The 20334-nt window shown below is 46.2% G+C and overlaps 1 protein-coding gene across 9 annotated transcripts in view; it reads right to left on the bottom strand.

Annotated features, from left to right (window-relative positions):
* The window catches only part of ULK4 (unc-51 like kinase 4), a 571462-nt gene that overhangs the window by 1648 nt on the left and 549480 nt on the right, over positions 1-20334 (bottom strand). For 8 of the 9 annotated variants that reach the window (XM_053221605.1, XM_053221617.1, XM_053221609.1 and 5 more), the window contains one exon: positions 994-1079. In XM_053221605.1, coding sequence (XP_053077580.1) covers positions 994-1079 — 86 coding nt within the window. Of the gene's footprint in view, positions 1-993; positions 1080-16215; positions 16311-20334 lie in introns of those variants that run through there. The other variant, XM_053221610.1, reaches the window with a different exon arrangement.

The following is a 20334-nucleotide window of genomic DNA, read 5'->3' as shown; positions in this document are numbered from 1 at the left end:
ACAGGTTCCCAGCAGGGCAAGGAGGCTCCCCATCCCCCGCCGAGCTAGCCGGTCCTTCACCCTCACCTCACAGAAACCATGCACAGCCTCCCTCTTTGGCTTAAACCTAAGAGCAGGACCTGGGTACTCTAGGAGACGGCATCCCTTGTCCACAGACCGCCTCTCGGCAACACCCCAGCCGTGCATCTTTCTTCAAATTAACACCGAACCCGGAACACCAGGAAGCAGAATTCAGAGAACCCTGTGGTTGTGAAAACCAACCACCGGGGGACGCCAGCACCCGTTCCCCGTCTCGCGTGCCTAGTGAAGGCCGGGTGCCCCCTAGGAGGTGGATCCCTCTCCCCAGGCCCCGGGAGAGCGGCTGAAGCTCAGGGGACTGTGGCCCCCGCAACCTCAGGCCACCTCCCTCAGCTCTGGGGACGAGGGCCGGACCCCACGCCAGGCTCTGGCACAGTCACGCGCAGTGAGCGGGTAACACAGGCCCGATGAAGGATGGATGCCTGGGGGCAGCTTTCCTCTTATTCCCATGTCGTTCTTCTTTGGTCAGTTGGCATCAACAGCTCAGATCAGAGGAACAACTCGTAAGCACGCCCCCCCCCTCTGTCCCCACCTCTCAAGTTCAGGGTGTGTGTGTGTGTGTGTGTGTGTGTGTGGTGTCATCGTGGGATGAACCCTCCCTGTGGCCCTTACTCTACCACTCTTACAGGTGGAGGAGGCCACCTGTGCACAAGGGGTGACTGCCTTCCTCACGAGGTTCATCCCATCCCCCCGGGCGTCCCTTCCCAGCTCTCTTTCCTATAGATGGGAATATTCCCTCCCCCCGGCAGGGCTAAGACATTCTCCTTTCCTCCCTCCCCCTGCTGATTTCCCCACCCCCAACCCCACCTGCCAGTGGGGGATACCCAGGAGGGGGGGGTGCAGTGGCACGGCGGCCCCTCCCACACTGGCAATGACAGGCTGGAAGGTATGGGTCCTCGTCCTCGGTCTACTTACCCGCCAGCGGCGGCCAGCCCCTCCAGAGCCCGCAGGAGGCTGCCTGCATCCTTGAGATTCTCCAGATGCTTCTCATTGGATGTGACCTTCGAGGGAGGGAGAAGAAAGTGGTTGGCCGGCCCATCCCTGACTCAGGCCCCACTGGATAGGCACCCTGAGTCTCAGGCTACTGGTGGCATTAGGGAGCAGGCCCTGAGTCCCCACCCCCCAGGGCACTGCTGAGCGGGGCACTAGAGGCAGACAGTGGTGGCACCTGGGGGTGAGCATGACAGAGTCTGTCGGGGCTGGAGACATGCCGGGTCGGGGTAGGGTGCCTTCCATTGGGTCCCTCAGGAGTGTTTGTGTTCTGGAAGCCTGAACTTCCGACTTAGAGTAAGTGATGACGAAGGAACTTTTCCAGTTGTCAGGGCCAGGACTCCTTGGGACCTTGAGTCCAACACAACCTTGTTCATATGGACAGAAGAATCACAATTCTGGTTGCCTGGAGATCTGGGGGGCCTGCAGGGGGAAGGACTAATAACCAAACCTGGGTACACACCCCTTCCCAAGTACCCTAAGGAATGGGCCCTTGCTCATTGCCATGGTCCTGGGAAGAAAAGGAAAAACATGTGGGGATCTCTGACTCTCTGGTGCCTATGAGCCGAATCACACACAACCTAGGCTTCCAGAGACTTCCTCTGAAAGCCCTCCAGAAGAATGCATGTCCACAACACAAGAAGAGGCTTCAGGAATGAACCTCGACCCTAGTATTAGACTTGCTCCTCTTAATTCAACGTTTGTGTCCTATTGTTATTTAAAAATATTTTATAAACACTTGCATGGTGCTTTACCTTTCGGAAGGCCCTGCCGTCTCCCGTCCACTCTCTCATCTATTCTTTTTATTTATTCACCTTGCAATGCAAGCACACGGCATGCTTTATAGACGAGGTAATGGAGGCTGGGCGAGATTAAGGGGCCACAACAGAGGTGAGGTACACCTGGAGCCTGATCCTAATCCCACCATGAAGCTGGAACCAGGCTGGCCTCCGCTGCCCCCCCCGCTGCTCAAGTGCTCCTGGTCTTTCCACTTGATCACAGTGACCAGGGCTGGATGATCCTCTCCCCAGTTCGCAAGAAGAGGTCAAACATTTCTTAATCAATCACTCATGGTGACAGGAAGGTCGCGGGGGTAATTAGACCTTAACACGGACTCCAAATTACGTGTGAATGAATTTGCACCTCCACGGAGATCCGTTCCCGCCCGCTGGGTATGCCAGCTACCAGCAGCCAGCTCAGTTGCATCAGGTGTGGTTTCTGCAGAGGTTTGCATCTTAAAAGAGCCGCATGTAAATCTGTTCTGAAATTACACCCACCTTGATGCGTTCAAAGGCTGCTATTTGAAAACGTCAGCTGTAGTTCAATTCTGTCTGAAGTAAGCATAAACTTGTACTAAAGGGGTCGTCAGTGAGGCTTCCCACCTGGTTTTTCTCAAAGTTGCCACATACAGCTCAGTTGAACTATATCCAGAATCGCTGCCTTATCTGTACTGTGGGCCTGTGTGCAGAGGCCCCACAAGTTGCAAAGAAATTACAAGACTACCTCTGCCCACGAGGCTCACGAGGTGAGTTAGAAGGTGCAAATAGAAAACTACAGTGAGAATTAGGTGATCAAAGGAAAAGATCAAAACAGCATCATGTGCAGCCGACATAAATGTAGCCATAAACAAATCCAAAAGAATTAACTGAAAACTATGTGATTGGGCCACTTCATTGAACTCTTTCTTACTAACAACATCAGTTGTCCTGTATATAAAGCTGAGTTAATTAGAAAATAAGGGTTTTCAGTAATATCAATCGGAGGTTCTAGTTCTGGCTGGGTGAGACGGAAAAACACATGCCACCCTTTCTCTCCCTCTACATGTAATTATAAAACCCAAACTATAAAACGCACGGCACAGTGATTTGGGGCACTGAAAAGTAAATAGCAGCAGGCAGACTGGGGAAAGGCACTGGACTCAAAACACCACTCAGCTGGTGGTGAGTTTACCACTTCTTTCCCTCCAGTACAGCCTGGATTGAAGTCAGCAAACCCAAACCATGGAAGTGAGCACTGTGGGGCAGAAGAGAGAGCTCTGGGGCAAGCCAGGCTTGAGAAGTGGGAAAGGAAACTCCCAGACGCTCACAGAGAGCAGATGAAACCTTCCAGGTTCTTTTCCTTTCCTTTCCCTCAGTTCTCTTGTCCCAGGTCCCAGGAAACTCTGCAGTGGCAGTGGCAGCAACAACAACGGCCAGAGACAGGAGCCCCAGGCGGCCCCTCTCCCCCTAAACGTGACAGTTGTGGAAGTGAGCAGTTTATGGCCAGAGAATGGGAGATGCAAGGAACCAGAAAAGTACTGGGGAGATAATGAATCAGGAAGACCTCAAGAAACAAATCCCATAAAATTGCCTATAAACTCCTAGGCTCACCCTCAACCTGTGCATGCATGGAACTGATCCAAATGGCATACCAAGAACTTAAGGAACTGAGCTAATAAACCGCTGTCCAGATCCCAGACTGACTCCTAAAGGACAGACACATAAGATAGGTCCAAAGAGCATTGCAAATGCTTTGAAACTAACCTGGCATTGAAATTACTATTCCGGCCTTCAACCTGATCATAATCACCATTCTGTATAGAGTTCCAACTAGACACAGTGTCTCATAATATTTAAAATAGCCAAGATAAAATCCAAAATTGTTCAGCATACAAATAACCATGAAAATCCCAACTCACATGAGAAAAGACAACAAAAGACAACAAGTAACAAGATGACACAGATATTGGAATTATCTGACAAAGACTTAAAAGTGTTATAAAAATGCTAAAACAAGTAATCACTAATGCTCTTGAAACAAATATTAAAGTAGAATGTAACACTCTTAAAACAAGTATTAAAGTAAAGCAGTATTGGAATAGAATGTAAAAAAATTAGAAGATATAAAAAATAAGCAAATGAAAATCTAGAAAAATAGAACCCCAAATTTTTAAAAGCCATGCCAAATGGATTCATTAGCATAATGGAAAGAGGCAGTGAATCTGAAGACAGATCAATAGAAATGGTCCAATCTGAGCAACGAGACAGAAAAACATTTGAAAACACAAATGGACAGAGTCTCAGGAATCTGTGGGATAATAACGAAAGGTGTGTACCACTGGAGTTCTGGAATAAGAGGGCAGAGCATGAATGGATGAAAATTATTTGAAGAAATTGTAGCTAAAACTGTTCCAAGTGTGATGAAACATCTAAATCTACAGATTCAAAAAAGTGAAAGACTCTCAAACAAGATAACCCCAAAGAATCCCCATCCAAAAACATCCACGGTCAAATTGGTTGAGGACAAAGAACTGTGAACTCAGGCAGAAAATAATACATTACTTATAGGAGAACACAGATTTGAATTATGGTGGACTTCTCATCACACTGAGATCAGAAGAGAGTGACACAACATTTTTAAAGTGCTAAAAAAGAAAAGAAGTATCAAACTACAATTCTATATCTAGCAAAAATATCATTCAGGAATTAAGGTGAAATAAAGATATTCTCCAATGAAGGAAAACTAATAGAAGCAGAATTTCTTTAAAAGAATCACTAAAGGAAACTCTTCAGGGGTGCATGGCTGGCTCATTAGGAAGAGCATGTGACTCTTGATCTCAGAGTCATGAGTTTGAGCCCCACGTGGGAGGTAGAGATTACTTAAAAACAAATAAATAAATAAACTTTAAAAAAGGGTGGTGGTGGGGGGGAACTCTTCAGAGAGAAAGGAAATAACACCAGAAGGAAACTTGGAACCTTAGGAAAAAAAGGAAGAGCAACAGAAATGGTAAATATCTGAGAAAAGTAAAACACACTATTCCCTTTATTTAAAATACACTTGGTGGCAGAAAAGCAAAACATACAATATTATCTGATAGGGTTTTCAACATATGTAGATATAAGAAAATTGGAACATAAAGGGGGAAAGGTAGAGGAATCTATAACGTGGTAATGTTTCTATATTATAATTGAAGTGGTAAAATACTGATTATAAATAGATTATGAAAAGTAAAGTCTTTCATAGTCCCAAAAGCAACAACTAAAAAAACTTAGTAAAAAATACAGCAGACAAACTGTACTACTAAAAAATATTCAATAACTTAAAAGAAGTTAGGAAGAAAAAAAAAAAGAAAATGAAAACAGAAAGGATAAGTATAAATCAAGTAAAAAGGTAGACTGTATCCTATCATATCAAGAATTACATTAAATGTAAATGATCCAAACGCAGCAAATAAGAATTTTTGTACAATGACCAAAAAAAAAAAAAAAAAAAATGACCCAACACAATACTATTTACAAGAATCTTAACTCAAATAGAGAGAGATAGATTGGTTAAAAGTAAAAGGATGAAAATCATGCAAATATGAATCAAAACAAAGCTAGAGTAGCTATATTAATATCAGACAAAGAAGACTTCAGAACGAAAAAAAATTACCAAAGATAAAAAGCTTTTGTCATCAAAAAGATAGAATAACAAGTGTGTACTCATTTAGCAATAGAAATTAAACATACACAGAGCAGGGGTACTGAGGTGGCTCATTCAGTTAAGCATCTGACTCTTAATTTTGGCTCAGAGCATGAGCTCATGGTTCATGAGTTTGAGCCCCACATTGAGCTTTGTGATGACAGCATGCAGAGCCTGCTTGGCATTCTCTCTCTGCTCTCTCTCTGCCCTTCCCCCAACTCACACTTGCACATGTGCTTTCTCCCTCACTCAAAATAAATAAAAAAATTCACAAAGCAAAAACTGATACAACTGAAAGGAAAAACAAACAAATGTGCAACTGTAGTTGGAGGTTTCAAAACTACTCTCATAGTAATAGATAGAATGAGTAGGTAAAAATCAGCAAGGACATAAAAGAGTTGAACCACGTCATCAACTAACTGGATCTCATTGGCATTTGTGGAGCACTAAACCCATCAATAACAGAATATATATATTTTCCCCAAGAAATCAGGAACATTTGCTAATGTATATAATATTCTGGACCATAAAACAAATCTTAACTAATATAAAAGAACTGAAACCATATAGATTATATTTGTAATCATAAACTATAAGTCAATAAAGGTAACAGGGATATCTCACATCCCTTGGAAATTAAACAACTTACTCCTAAATCATCCAAAGATCAAAGAGGACACCCCAGGGAAAATCAGAAAATATTTTAACTTAAAAATTGACTATACAATATATCAAAATCTGTGGCATTCTGCTAGAGCAGTGCTTAAAGATAAATTTATAGTACTAAATACATTAAAAAAGAAGAAAAGTTTAAGTTAATAATCCAAGCTTTCATGTTAAGAAACCAGAAGAGTAAGACAAACCAAAACTCAAAGAGGGAAGACAAAAAGGAGCAGAAACCAAAGGTAATGTGGTAGATGTAAATCCAAATGTTATCAATACCTACCTTAAGTGTGCATTTAATAAATGTACTACAAGTAAAAGACTGAAATTTTGAGACTAGATATAAACAAAATAAAATACAACACAACTACATGCTGCTTACAAGAAACATATCTTTTCTTTTTTCCCCCTTTTAAATGCTTATTTATTTACTTTGAGAGAGAGAGAGTGTGTGTGCACAAGCAGGGGAGGGGCACAGAGAGAGGGAGAGAGAGAATCCCAAGCAGACTCTGCACTGTCAGTGCAGAGCCTGACACAGGCCTTGATCCCATGAACTCTGGGATCATAATCTGAGCTGAAATCAGGAGCCGGACGTTTAACTGACTGAGCTACCCAGGTGCCCCCAAACATACCTTTTTAAATATAAGGGCACAGACCAAATGAAGGTTAAAGAATGAAAACAGATGCCGCATAAACAGTAACCAGACAAAGCTGGGGTAGCTACTATCAGACAAGGTAGACTGGAAGCCAATAATTGTAACTAGAGGTAAAGAGAGACATTTTGTATTTATAGAAAGATCAATTGACCAGTAATATATACCAAGACTAAATTTTTTTTTTAGTTTTTTAATGTTATTTTTGAGACAGTCAGGGACAGAGGTGAGCGGAAGAGGGGCTGAGAGAGAGGGAGACCAGAATCCGAAGCAGGCTCCAGGCTCTGAGCTGTTAGCACAGAGCCCAACACTGGGCTTGAACTCATAAATCATAAGATCATAACCTGAGCTGAAGTCGGAAGCCCAACTGACTGAGCCACCCAAGTGCCCCTACCAAGTCTAAATTCTAAACGTACTTAATAACAGTCTAAAAATAAATTTTTAAAAAATGATGAAACCAAAGGGAGAGTTAGACACCAAAATTATGGTGGGATTACTTTTCAATCTCTCTCAGTAACATGCATACAAACATCAGAAGGACACAGAAGTTTTACACAAGATTAGCAAACCTGACCTAATTGACATATGTAGAAAATTCATCTAACAACTTCAGAATATATATTCTTTTCAAGGGTACATGGGAAGTTTTCAAGATATGTCATATGTTGAGTTATAAAACAAGTTCTGACAAATTCCAAAGGTATTAATCCAACAAAATATATCAGGATCTGTATGCTAAAAACTACAAAATGCTGATGAAAGGAAAAACACCTAAACAAATGGATATACTATGTTCATGAATTGGAAGACTCAATAAAGATATTAATTCTCCCCAAATTTAGGTTTAATGCATTTCCTATCAAAATCCCAGAAGGATTTTACGTAGATATAGAACAGCGGATCCTAATTTGTATGGAAGGGCAAAGGAACTAGAATAGCTAAAACAATTTTGAAAAAAGGAGAATAAAGTTGGAGGAACCACACTATACAGTTTTAAGACTTACTATATAGCTACGGTAACCATGACGGTATGGTATTGGCAGATATACAGATCAATCAAATAGAATTGTTAGCCCAAACACAGTCACACACAAATACTATCAACATTTTGACAAATGTGACAAGGTAATTGAATGGGGGGAAGACAGCCTTTTGAACAAACAGTGCTACAATAAAGGAGGCCCATATGCAAAAAAACACAAAAAACAACAAAAAAAAACAAACATGAACCTAGACACGTATCTTACACCTTAAATAAAACATAACTCGGGGCGCCTGGGTGGCTCAGTCGGTTAAGCGACTGACTTCGGCTCAGGTCACGATCTCACAGTTCGTGAGTTCGAGCCCCGCGTCGGGCTCTGTGCTGACAGCTCAGAGCCTGGAGCCTGCTTCACATTCTGTGTCTCCCTCTCTCTCTGCCCATTCCCTGCTCATGCTGTGTCTCTCTCTGTCTCAAAAATACATAAACATTAAAAAAAAAATTAAAAAAAAAATAACTCAAAGTGAATCGTGGATCTGAATGTGTAAAATCTAAAACTATAAAACTTCTAGGAGACAATGTAAGAATCTATGTGACCTTAGCTTTGTTGATGAATTTTTAGATACAATACGAAAGCACAACCCCTGAAAGAAAAAAACCAACAAATTGGATTTTACCAATATTAAAAACTTGGCTCTTCGTAAAACATCGATAAGGGAGTAAGATCGGCACAGACTGGGAGAAACAAATGCAAATCACATATCTGATAAATGACGTTTATCTAGAACACATAAAGAACTCTTAAAATTCAACAGAACAACCAACAATCTGAACAGACATTTGACCAAAGAAAGTATTATGGGTGGCAAATGAGCACGTGAAAAGATACTCAATACCATTTTTCATCAGAGAAATACAAACTAAAACTGCAGTGCCATGCCGCTACGTACCTATCAGAATGGTTAAAATTCATAAAACTAACAATGGCAAACGCTGGCCGGGAAGCAGAGTAGCAGAAACTCTCATCCGTTGCTGGTTGGAATGCAAAATTCCAGCACTTTGGAGGACAGTGAGCCGCTTTCTTATAAAATTAAACACAGTCTTACCATACGGCCCAGCAATTGCACTCTTAGGTACTCACCCAAGTACACTGAAAACTTACGTTCGCACACGAGCCTGCCTGCAAACGTCTATAGCAGCTGTATTCACAGTCACTAAAAAGCGAAAGGAACGAAGATGTCCTTCCACAGGGAAATGAAAAAACAGGGAATGCATTCATGCATTATTTGGTGTATAGGTCTGACTGGGCTTTCAAAATGACAGATCAGTAAAGTCTGGATGATTTTTGAAAAGATACGAGTTTTAATTTACCTTGCTAAATTATTTTGTCCTGTGATACCAATTTTCTATAATTAGTCAAGCTGGTAAATTAGGACTTCCAGTAGCTTTGAAATGATCCTTAGGAGTGAATCACTCCTTTCTCCCAGAGTGTGGGCTCCTCTCAGGCCACTGAAGGTTATAAATTAAGATGGGAACCAACCTTATTTTTGAAACATTCCCCTGTGCCTACCAATGTGGCCTTGGACCTTCTATTTTCTCGGTACTTAAAACTTTGTTGAAAACCAAATTGTGGGTCTGCTCAAAAGCCATCCTACCTATCCTCTTCTATGCTATCAAAACACAGAATTTTCTGTGCACACCGAAAAATCTCAATGACATAGAAGTGACACTTGTCCATTATGGCAGTGAGCTTCTGGCTCAGCAACTGTTGGAGAACTTCTCATGTCCGTGATTAGAGAAGTCAAGAAAGGGCAGGGACTCTTTAATAAATCATGTAAGAGGAGCCTGGCAAAGGGTGTAAACACAATACTTCTTCCTGCAATCACTATTTTCATTACTAGCACTCAGTGAGTTCCCAGAAGCCAAAACAAACAAACTCAATTTTATTTTCTAATAACGTACTACAGCAGAGGTTCCTGGACCTCCAAGAGTCTATGAGTGGATTTCATTATTTCAAAACGTCCATTTCCTGTGAACAGAGTCATGCCTGCCTCACATTCCTCCTCTTTAGGATAAAAATGCATCGGCTGAATACGGAGTGCCTGTCATTATCTCACACTGAGACATCCGACTGGTAGCTGTGCGGCTAAAGTCAATCAAAATGAAAATAGGAATTATACTAAATATGTGCAGTTCGCATGGTAGACAGGATCATTCAAAACATGGGGTGTTTAAGAAAAAGGTCAGAAAAAAGTTGGAAGTTTGAACTTAGAATTAAGATCCACCTGGGAGGACTATCCCTCCACTTCTGTTTGATTGAGGACATATAAAAAAACTGATAATGTACTTCGGGCAAATACGCGACTTATTCAACTGGCTACGGTCACTTGAACACGGCGTGTGTCAATCAGCACTCACGCATCACTGGGAATAACCAAAACACCGAAAGGAGACGCATGCGTCCTACAGAATCAACCTTCACGTCCCCCAGCAGGCTCACGAACTATAAGGTAGTGGCTTTACATACACCGTAAAGGACAGAACTGGGGTTGGCTCCTTTCTGGAATTCAGCTTCCCAAAGGCAAACTGACAAAAAAAAATGTCCCACTCTCCCCCATAATGGCAGGACACTGAATTTGGCCAGCCCCCTCAGTTTGCAGGTGAGGCTGTGACGACAGAAGAGTGGCTGGCCCAGGGTCACAGTGGCCTCTGAGGGGCAAAGCCAGGCCTGGCGCCCGCATTCTTTATCCAAGGTCATAACAAATGTGCGAATAAGAACTTTGATTTTCGATCGCTGTGGTGTATCGTGAATTCATGCTCATAAACGTGACTCACAGCATCGTCCTCGTGAAGCTCATAAAATGCTCCAGGACCAGCTTCTCTATTAGAAACGGTTTGGGGAATGGGGACTTGACGTGGCTGCAGCCGAGTCAGGCATGGGCAGACCGTGGGGGTTGTTTATGAGGGTACAATGACATATGCCTGTGTCTTCGGTGATCCTGAATGCGTGTGGCGAAGCGAAGCCAAGTTAGCTTTAGTTTTCTAACCAGAGAGGCCTCCAGACAGGCCCAGGCAACACTGAGAAACTAGAAAAAACCTGGAGATGAAACAGGCAACAGTGAGCCAGGCCAGGTGCTCCCCGGTGCTTGTTATTGCAGACTTCACACAGGGGAGGACTGTCTTCATTCTGCGGCCTTCAGATCTCACCAACACAAGTCGAAACAGGCAGGGAGCTATGACAACTCTACTTCAAAGAGTTGAAATTTCAAAAATAAACCCATACACGGAGCCCCTTTATTTAGTTCTCTTAACATATGCTTTGTCTTCTCTCGGCTGAGGTTTTTAGGTTACTTCAAAGCCATTTTTACCAAACGCATATGGAGACAGGCTCTCTCCACTTGTTATCAGACGCCAGGATGGAATCCGGGGAAGAACTTCCGGAAGGTGTAATGGGGCCTGGCAGTTCCTCCCCCAGGCTCTATCTGGCGTTGCAGTGCTCGTTGGGGGCCTCTCCAGAAACTTCTTGAGCTGCCGCCAGGGTCTGGCCTCCCACATTCACATTGCAGCAAGACTGTATTAACACACGCCATGCTGCATCCGGGCCCCTATGCTCATTATGCCTTCCATGATGCTGAGCGCATCTGGGGTAAAATGGAGTAATTCTCGTGCAGCTTTCCGTAGCCTCGTGGCCTCCATGCCTTCCCTGGAGTCCACTTAAAAACTTTATGTTCCTCAGTGAAAGCAAGGGAGGTCCCTTCTGACCAGGACTAATAAGCAAGGTGATGACTGGAAGGAAATCCGGAGGTATCCCTGATTCCTGTGAGCGGGTCTGCTGGTCACGGAGGAGTGAGGGCTTCCAGCTAGAACCTACTCTGGGGCGTCTTCGGGGAAGAGACAGGACTTACCGATGAGGCAGCCCTAGTCACCAAGACTTGCTCATCTAGATTTGGCCCAGACTCCCATGAACTCAGGCTCTCTGGAGAGGGACAGAGATGCTACACTAAGCCTGAATGGTCCTGGGGCACACGCAGACTGACCGCAATGGAGGCATTCTTCTATGCTCTTCCGGAAGCACCAGCTAGCTTTGATTTGCGGTTGAGCGGCACTGAGGCCCGGAGAAATGATGGCAGCTGGAACATACGGATTCCTCAAGTTGAAGAAGTCCGGGCGAGAAGAAGAAGAAAATGGCTCTTATTCAAGAGCACCCACGAGTTTCCACGTTGAGTACATAAGAACTGGGGTGGCGAGGGACTGTGCCCAGGGCATTAGCAGGTGTGCACGGGCAAGGCTAACAAAACCTAGGTTTCAGGTAGGAACTGTTGGGGTTCACCCCTGTCTATAAGACTATCTGCGCTAAAAGGCCTAGGAGTACAAAGGCCCTGGAATTTGGGTCAGGAAAGGAAACGAACACGTCTGTGGTACTATGTTCACGAACAGAATTAAGTGCTTTCAAACACATGACTTTCTTTTGGACAACCTTGCAAAATAAATCCGAGTATGCTCACTTCCCAGAAGAGGAAATGGAGGCTGGCAGGGCCTCCGTGACTTGCCGCAGGTCACCTGGCCAGCAAGCACTGGCACTGAGATAGGACCCCATCTGCCCAACTTCAAGACCCCGGCTCTTCCCGAGAGACTGCTGCACCCTCACATCTGCTGAACACCCAGCACAGCTGTTGGCTGACTGACTGGATAACGAGAGCAAGTGGCTGACTGGCGAAGTGTGGTGTCACCTCGAGCACCTCCACCTACAATGCTGGTGATCTGGTGTAAAGGCTTGCCCGCTCCGTGCCGCTATGCACGCGGCCCCTTGCAAATCATACAGCATCCTCTGCTCCCCACCATTGTTGTCGTTGACTCTCATCACCTTCACTGGGGGCGGGGAACCACGGACTCTCTCTTGTAGACCGAACCGGGGTTCCAGGCGTAGACCGAAGGACTCTGCGGGCCACATGCACCGTCCGGTAAACGGTTCCTGATGTGGCGACCGCCACTCGTTTGGCGATTTCTCTCAGTGCCTGGCTACCAGAAGGCTTTATGCGTCCCTCCTTGCATCCGGGGTGGGAGGTCTGTCCTTGCTGCTGATGGGAAGTGAGTTACGAGTTTTCTGGGTTGCCATTGTGGACTAGTATTTCCTAGTCTCTTCACAATAACCATATGAGGAAGGTCTTCTATGATCCTCTGGTTAGAGATGAAGTGACAGCGGGATCCCCCACTACTGGCCAGCAGTGGAGCTGGGATGGAGACCAGGTCTGGCTGACTCTCTCTATTGCCCCCTTGCCCTAATCGCCATGCTGTCCTCTGCCTTCTCCCCCATCAGGGTCTGGCTGCAGAAGCACTCAACACAGAGACAGGGCCGGTGTCGGAGTGGGGAGGCTAGGAGCGGACGTTACCCATGAGTACTGAGAAGGCTGACATTCTGGAATGGGGGGAGTCAGCCCCAGCCTGCAGGAGCCGGGGTCCCTGGAGGAGCGGCTGGGCCTGCAGTGTTTGGGGCCACAGCCTCTAGAGCTAGGGTCAAAGCTCACTCTTTCAACTGGTATTTCCACATTTGGAAGGGAAAGCTGACTTTAGTGAGCACACACCAGTGTGGGAGGATTTTCTTTTTTCTCTTGACCTTTCTTTCCTCCTCCTGGGGTCTGTATGCTTCCCAGTCTAGCCTGACACCTCCATTCTCCTCTCCTGCCCAAAACTGCTGCCTGTACATCTGGGCACCTGCTAAATCCAGGGGCCGTGGAAATGATATGCTCAGGATTTGAATGTTTTTCCTTTTCATCCCATAAGACATGATTATTTTCTGGAAGAAAATTATCCGTATCTGCCTCCTTCATTTCAGGCCAGCCAGTTCTCTCCTCTCTCTGCAGGGCAGTAAAAATGCCCTTATTGCTTAAAACTGTCCGTAAGTATATCCGTTTCTGGCCATTAAATCTAGTAAGTTTAAAATGTTGAATATAATATAGCCAGTTTGGGAAATCTTTTAGGCCTGATCCAACTGACTAGTTACAACAGCCAGGTCCTAAATATGTTAGGAAAAAGCAGTTTTAATTGGCAAAGAATGATGATCGTGGACCTTGTGTGCATATAAGGATAAACTAGAGGATGGCCCAAAGAAAGTTCCGGTGAAATATAGGATCAGACCGTGCCATTCTCCCCAGAGGGCCTGATCCAAGTGCTGAGAAGGGCAAACATGAGGGAAACGATTCCCAAGGCAGGGGTATGGGGGTGCCAACTATGGGATGTGGCTGCAATCATTGCCTCACAAGAGAAGATACTCAAGGTAGCAGCCATCATGTGATTAGGTAAGCGTGAGAACTTGGGTCACAGGAAGCGAGGAGGTGTATGGGTAGTTGGAATTTGACCTTGACCCAAGAAAGTTCCAGCTCATCCTTAGGAACACTATGTGGTCATACTTAGGTGCCTGTTTGACACTGGGATCCCTAATTTGCGGTGTGGGGTGCAGGTGTGTAAGGGTGGGGCTTTGAGGTGGGAAAGAAGCAGATGGGAGAAGTGGCTTAATAGTATCGATTTCCAGCCCTTTCTCTGACCCTCCTATCGGATGGGGAGACAAAGTAAGGTCATGTCGATGTCAGGTCAACAAAGCTTCCTTCTTTCCTCAGTTCCTCACCCCCCTAAGTAAGGACACTGTCAGCCACTATTCCCCTGGGCTGTGATTCAGCCATTATAAATAAGAACAGTCAGGAAAATGCTTGCAGTGTAGAGTAAAAACCAAAATCTAAACACATGTGGAACATGAGTACAATTATATAAAATGGGTATGGGTACCTTCTAAGCTTGAAGCCTCCAGCGTTACAAGGAAATTACACACCTAGCCCTCGCTCCCAAGGCCCTCAGTTTAGGGACAGGTGGGCAGAAAAGAAGCCACAACGGTACACGGAGGGCACGTGAAAAACTCCTTTGGCAATCGTAAAGGGTCCTACAAACCCTTTCTTTATGGCCGAGATGAAAGGGTATACTGAACACCTACTATGTGCCAGACTCTGTTTGGACTCAGGGAATACAGCGTGTGCAGGGGTGTGAGCGCAGAGCTGTGGCTGTGAGAAACACAATGAGAAAGTAAACATGTACTTTGCGATAGCAGTCGGGGAAAGCAGCACAGGAGGAGAGGAGAAACGGTGTGCGGTTGGGTGGCCGGGACAGACCCCCGGTGGGCAGAATGAGGAGCGTGCCAGCCATGAGAACAGCCTGGGGACCCGCATTCTGCAGAGGGGCAAGGACAGCAGCCATGGTCCCGAGGTGGGGACGACGCCGTGGCGCCTGGTGGCCTGAAGAAGCAGGGAGCCAGCTGGGAGGGACTGCAAAAAGGGTCCAGGTGGTGGTGACGGGGACCGGGGCACCGTATCCAAGAGCTCACCTGCCAGCCCGGGATCCCCAAGCACGCTGACTTGATCCCTCCTGACCTTCCTTCCCACTGAGCCTTCGGTTAAGCAAAGACGAGACGCTGCCTGGACCTTAGTCCTCCGTGGCAGAGACGGAGGCATGAGACAGCAGGTGACCAGGGGGATGAATGTGCCACACGAGTCAACCCTTTACGGTGGGCCAAGCGTCTACACAGTCCCTTTGGAGGGAATGCGAGAAAAGTCTGCATCCTAGACTTCGTGACGTGGAAACGGAACCCTTGAGATTTCTATCCGGAAAAGGTGGACGTAGCATACATTTGGAACTGACATGATCACACAGGAATTCTGAGTGGAGGGGAGATAAACTCATCCACAATTACTAGTAATTTTTTTAAACAGGCTTATTAGATGAGCATTTTGTTTCTGGGTGACAAAACTGTTAGCTGAGCGAACAAAGTCTTCGACAGACTCCTGCGATACATGTCATGACGGGAGGGAAAAGTCAGTTGCTTATGGCCGCCACGCATTCTGCTTATGACAACATGCTCCATGAGCAGAAGCACCTTAGCTGTTGTGAAGCCACTGAATTGGCAAGTACAAGGGGGAGACAACGTGGGGGTGGGGCCTATCAACCTGCCCCTATAGACCCTCAGGGAAACATGACTATGGACTTCAAAGGCATCAGGTTGGGATCTGTAAATTTGGATGGAGGGCCTCAGGGAAGAGGGACATGCGAGGTTCAGGTGGCCCTGGCCGGGCCTGCAGGCCGAGCCAGCACCCCAGAATCCTCCAGTCTGGGCTGGACCCTGGGCCTCCAGTCAGGAAGGCAGGTGAGGGGCCGCTTTAGGGCTGGTGGGCAGACCCACAGCCACAGGCACCACAGCCACCAACGGCGTGGATGCAGGGGGTGGCCTGCATGCTTTCCTGGGGTTCAGGTGGCTTCCACGAGGCTCGCTATCACCTCAGCAGCGTCTTCCACATGTGTCAGAATGAGGTTGGACACGGGCAGGCGGAGCTGATGGGGATACCTGAGCCAAGGGTCTACTCTACTCATTTCTCTTCCTGCCTTGCACTGTCCTCCAAACTTCACCTTGTACTTCCGGGACTCTCTAAGGGAACATCGGGGCTTGCTGAGATTTCCTCAGGTTGCTAAAATTTGGAAGAAAATGAAATGGGAAGAAAAATTAGAGCACATGTGGTTTACATGATTAAAGCCGTCAGGCACCTTTTAGTCAAAATTTAGGCCAGAGCGCTGAAAATTCCCATGGTGGCTGTTGTTCTTGTTGAGGGCCTTAATCAAATGCTGAAAGACTCCATTTGGAAGCATTTTAATAATGACCATTTTGAGAAAATGAGTAGCCCCTGTGAGCGTCTCATCCTCCCTCCCTCAGGCAGACCACAGCACGAGGACATTCTTTGTGAGGCCTTGAGAAAAGCTGCCTCCAGAAGCAGGGAGGGGAGCTGTAAAGTCTTTGGATCCCACCTCAGACGCAGGTCGGCTGTCAGCTGACCCTGAAGCATCCATTACGCCCAGCTAGGTGGTGACAAGGAGCTTTGTGTGTGGTGGGGGTGGGTGGGCTTGGAAAACTCCCACGAGAGGCCTGCTCTGCTCCGGGGCAAACCTGGTGACCCACACAGCACTAAGCAGAATTGGGATCTACAGGAAACAACTTCCTGGACCAGGGTCAAACTGGCCGTGGGATAGAATTAACTGAAGCAAAGTCTCAGAGGCTTTGAGGACAACGTCAAAGAGCCTGGATCTTCCTCTGCAAAAGGCTTTGATGGGCTGAGTTGACCCACCTCCACAAGCCTCTACCCCTCATTCTTCGTGGGTACTTCATGGGGCCAGGGCCGGGGAGGGGGCTGGTGTTGGTGACTAGACAGGGGCTGGAATCAAGGGAATTGTGGCTCCCATGTGGCAATCACTCATGGTCTCCTTCTGGGCCACTGGGGGCACTTTAATAGGGAAGCCAGAGCTTTGGTTTAAGTGAGCCTCTAATGGGTGGCTCAGAGTCTCTAGAAAAGCATCAGGTTGGCTGCTCACACATCTTTGTAGGCCAGAACGGGACACCAAGAGGGTCTTGCAGAGCCGAGGTCCCAGAGCTGTGAGACCCACAGGGACACTCCCTCTGAACCCAGGCCAGGCACCATGGGGGAAATTCCCAGAAATAGGTGGTTTGGCCACAAACAGGCTAGACCATTTTCTTCACCCTGTCCTCAACGGCTCCCAGTACAAGGGCAAGCCTCTTGGAAGCCTAAGAACATTATCCAAGAGGAAAAGCTTTCTAGGGCTTTCAGATGAGGTGGCACAGACAGGACTTCCACGTACTTTAGGAGCCCCAGCTCAAATGCCAAAGTATCCGCAGAAGGTTTTCACTGAACAGAGGCAGGAAAATGGATGGAGAAAAGGATTTCCCGGGCCGGGACAAGGAGCTCTCCTACTCCTCCTTCTAACGGAAGTGTCGCCACTGTACCTTCCCTCAAACAGCTTCCTCTTAATAATGCCTTAGTCCCTCAAAACCAAAAAACACTCTGCTTGGGACTGACACAGAACCAAGCCAATGCTAACGCGATGGTAGGGCTGCCTGACATCTTTTAGGTAGAGAAGGTGGCTGTGTGTGCGCGTGTGTGTGTATGAGCAAATGTGCTGGGAGGGGGCATTTTAAGGCTTTAAAACACCTTCCTTAGATACACTCACTTATCCTGAAATGAGGAACCCAGTGGATGGCAAAGAGGGGGAAATCCTACATACACTGTAACTTCCGCAGGATTTTAGGTCTTAACCTGACAACACCTGTAGTGAATATTCCTTCGTGTGCGTTACCCCAACCGGCCTCTGAGTGAGCGGGGTCCTGCTGCCGTTCTCGTTTCCCAGAGGAGGAAACTGCCACCTCAAGAGCCAAAGTGGCCAACCAAGGTCTCCTCGACTGAGAACATCTGGGCTCGGTCATCAAGCGCCACGCTCCAAGTCGGGAGGAGCGTGAGCTGTGATGTCTGTGAGATCCAGACGGCCTGCCAAACAGGCCTCAAGGTGTGAGGGGGCTTGATCTGCCGGCTTCGTGACAGTCTCTTGCCCCATACTGGTGCTTCTCAAATGGGGGTGGTTTGTTCCCCAGAGGACATTTGGCCATGTCTGGAGACGGTTTTGGTTGTCACAACTGGGGATTCATGGAGGTGCTACTGGCTTCTGGCATCTAGTGGGTAGAGGCCAGGGATGCTACTACACGTCCTACATGCCCAGGACAGCCCCACGATAAAGAATTATGACTCCAATGTCAACAGCGCTGAGGTAGACAATCCCTGGGTTCGACACCAGATCCTTGCTCAGGCAGGTTGGGTCACCTTCTCGTGCAATACTAGGACGTCTGAGGAAGGAAGTTTAGAAGGCTAGCTCCCCTGTCCTGTTTTGTTTTTTCCTATGTGAGGCTGCCTTGGACTAACTTTTGTTCGATACGCAATACCCTTCCTTCTGTGGTGTGTGGGTCTGTGACCATCATGGGATGTATCCCACCCATCTAGCGGCCTTCTGAGCTTCCCCAGGCTGAGATGTCCTGGTGGAGCAGCCTTGCAGGCTCCCACGTTCTGCCGTCCCACAGGAGGCTCCAGAAAGTAAAGGCTTTGCACACAGCTGCTTCAGTCAGTCAGTCACGGAGCAGGACCTGAGACGTGGCTCTCCGGCCAGCCCCTCAGCTGCTCTCCGGACCAAAATGCCCACCCGCCACACGGACTCAGCCAACCTAGGGGAGACATTTCGTATCCAGACCAAACTGGCATTCAATTGTCAGCTGGTTCTTTTTTCCCCATGTGACCCACTTGAGTGAAAATTTCAAGCAAGCTTTATTCACTCCTCTGAAATTAGTTCTGTATGAATTTTAGAACAGATCAGCATTCTGGAAAAAATTAAAGTGGGATGAGCACAACATCCTTATTTTGTATTTAGAATATAATTACTCCTTCATCATTCCAAGATATTCCTTGGAAATGGGTAATTTCATCCCCCTCCATTAGCTTCACTAATAATTTCAATGCAAATCCATGAAAAGAATGAAGGCCACAGCCTGCAATATTACCTATTACCCAACATGTCCTTTTATACAAAATCCTAGAAACAGACATCGGGCCTAGGATAGATAAATGAGTTCTAGGAATTGATGGTCAAATGCAGTCTTTCAGCATATGGATGAGGTGGCTTCCGGAGAATGTAACGTGATCTGAAAGCTCCCTTAATTACAGACATTAGGAGGCTTCAATCCATTTCACCCCATGACAAAAAGGCACCATGATTCAGTTGCTACCTTGATGAGATGCCTTGGTTCATGATAATGAAACGTTGAGTTGAGATCATAGGAATTCTGGCACTATTTTAATGAAACGCAACTTTATGAAAAACAAATTCTTATGCAGATTACCTAGTTAATGGACCTTCATAGGGTTCCTTTAAATAGTATAATCTCCATGTCTCTTAAAGTTACTCAAATGATAATACATTTCATTTTACAGGTTCCTATAAAATTAAATTACTTAATAAAAGGGAAGTGTACAATAAAGTATTTGAACATAACCGTAGTTGCAAGGGTACTGGGGAAAAGTCCTTGACTCTGGCGGCTCACTTTTTTCCCCACCCTCCATACTTTTTGATGACTCAACCTTTGGTTTGAAGGTACAATGAAAATACTATTTATTACTATGAACTGTTACGTGTGAAAATTACACACTGTTTTCTGTTTAAGATAGAATGTATATATTAGAACAAACACACATACACACATCACGTAAACATCCCAGGACAATGGCAGACAAGGCTGTTAGTCCAAGGTGGAGAACAAGAGGATCATCACTCAGAGAAAAAAGTGATCCGTAATATACAATAAAAACTACCTGCTCGAATAGGGGGCCCGGAGTTCAGAGATAAGAGGTATGGATGAACACAGACAGGGGAGGATACAGATGCCTAACCAAGAAAGGGTCTGAGGGCCAGGCCTAGACATCCAGGGAAGGTACTCACTCCACCCAGCTGGGGGGCCATGACCTTGTAACAGGTTCCATGTGCATATCCAACCGTCTGCCCAGGAGACTCAAAGATTTGCTCTGCACTGCTGTAGGGTCTCAGTCTCAGAGTTAGGAAGCACAAAGATCTTAAATCATTTTTCCCTTCCTCTAGATCTGGTTTTTT

Source organism: Acinonyx jubatus, chromosome C2 (assembly GCF_027475565.1).
Source record: "Acinonyx jubatus isolate Ajub_Pintada_27869175 chromosome C2, VMU_Ajub_asm_v1.0, whole genome shotgun sequence".
NCBI classification, from domain to species: Eukaryota; Metazoa; Chordata; class Mammalia; order Carnivora; family Felidae; genus Acinonyx; species Acinonyx jubatus.
This window is presented reverse-complemented; position numbering and strand designations above follow the sequence as displayed.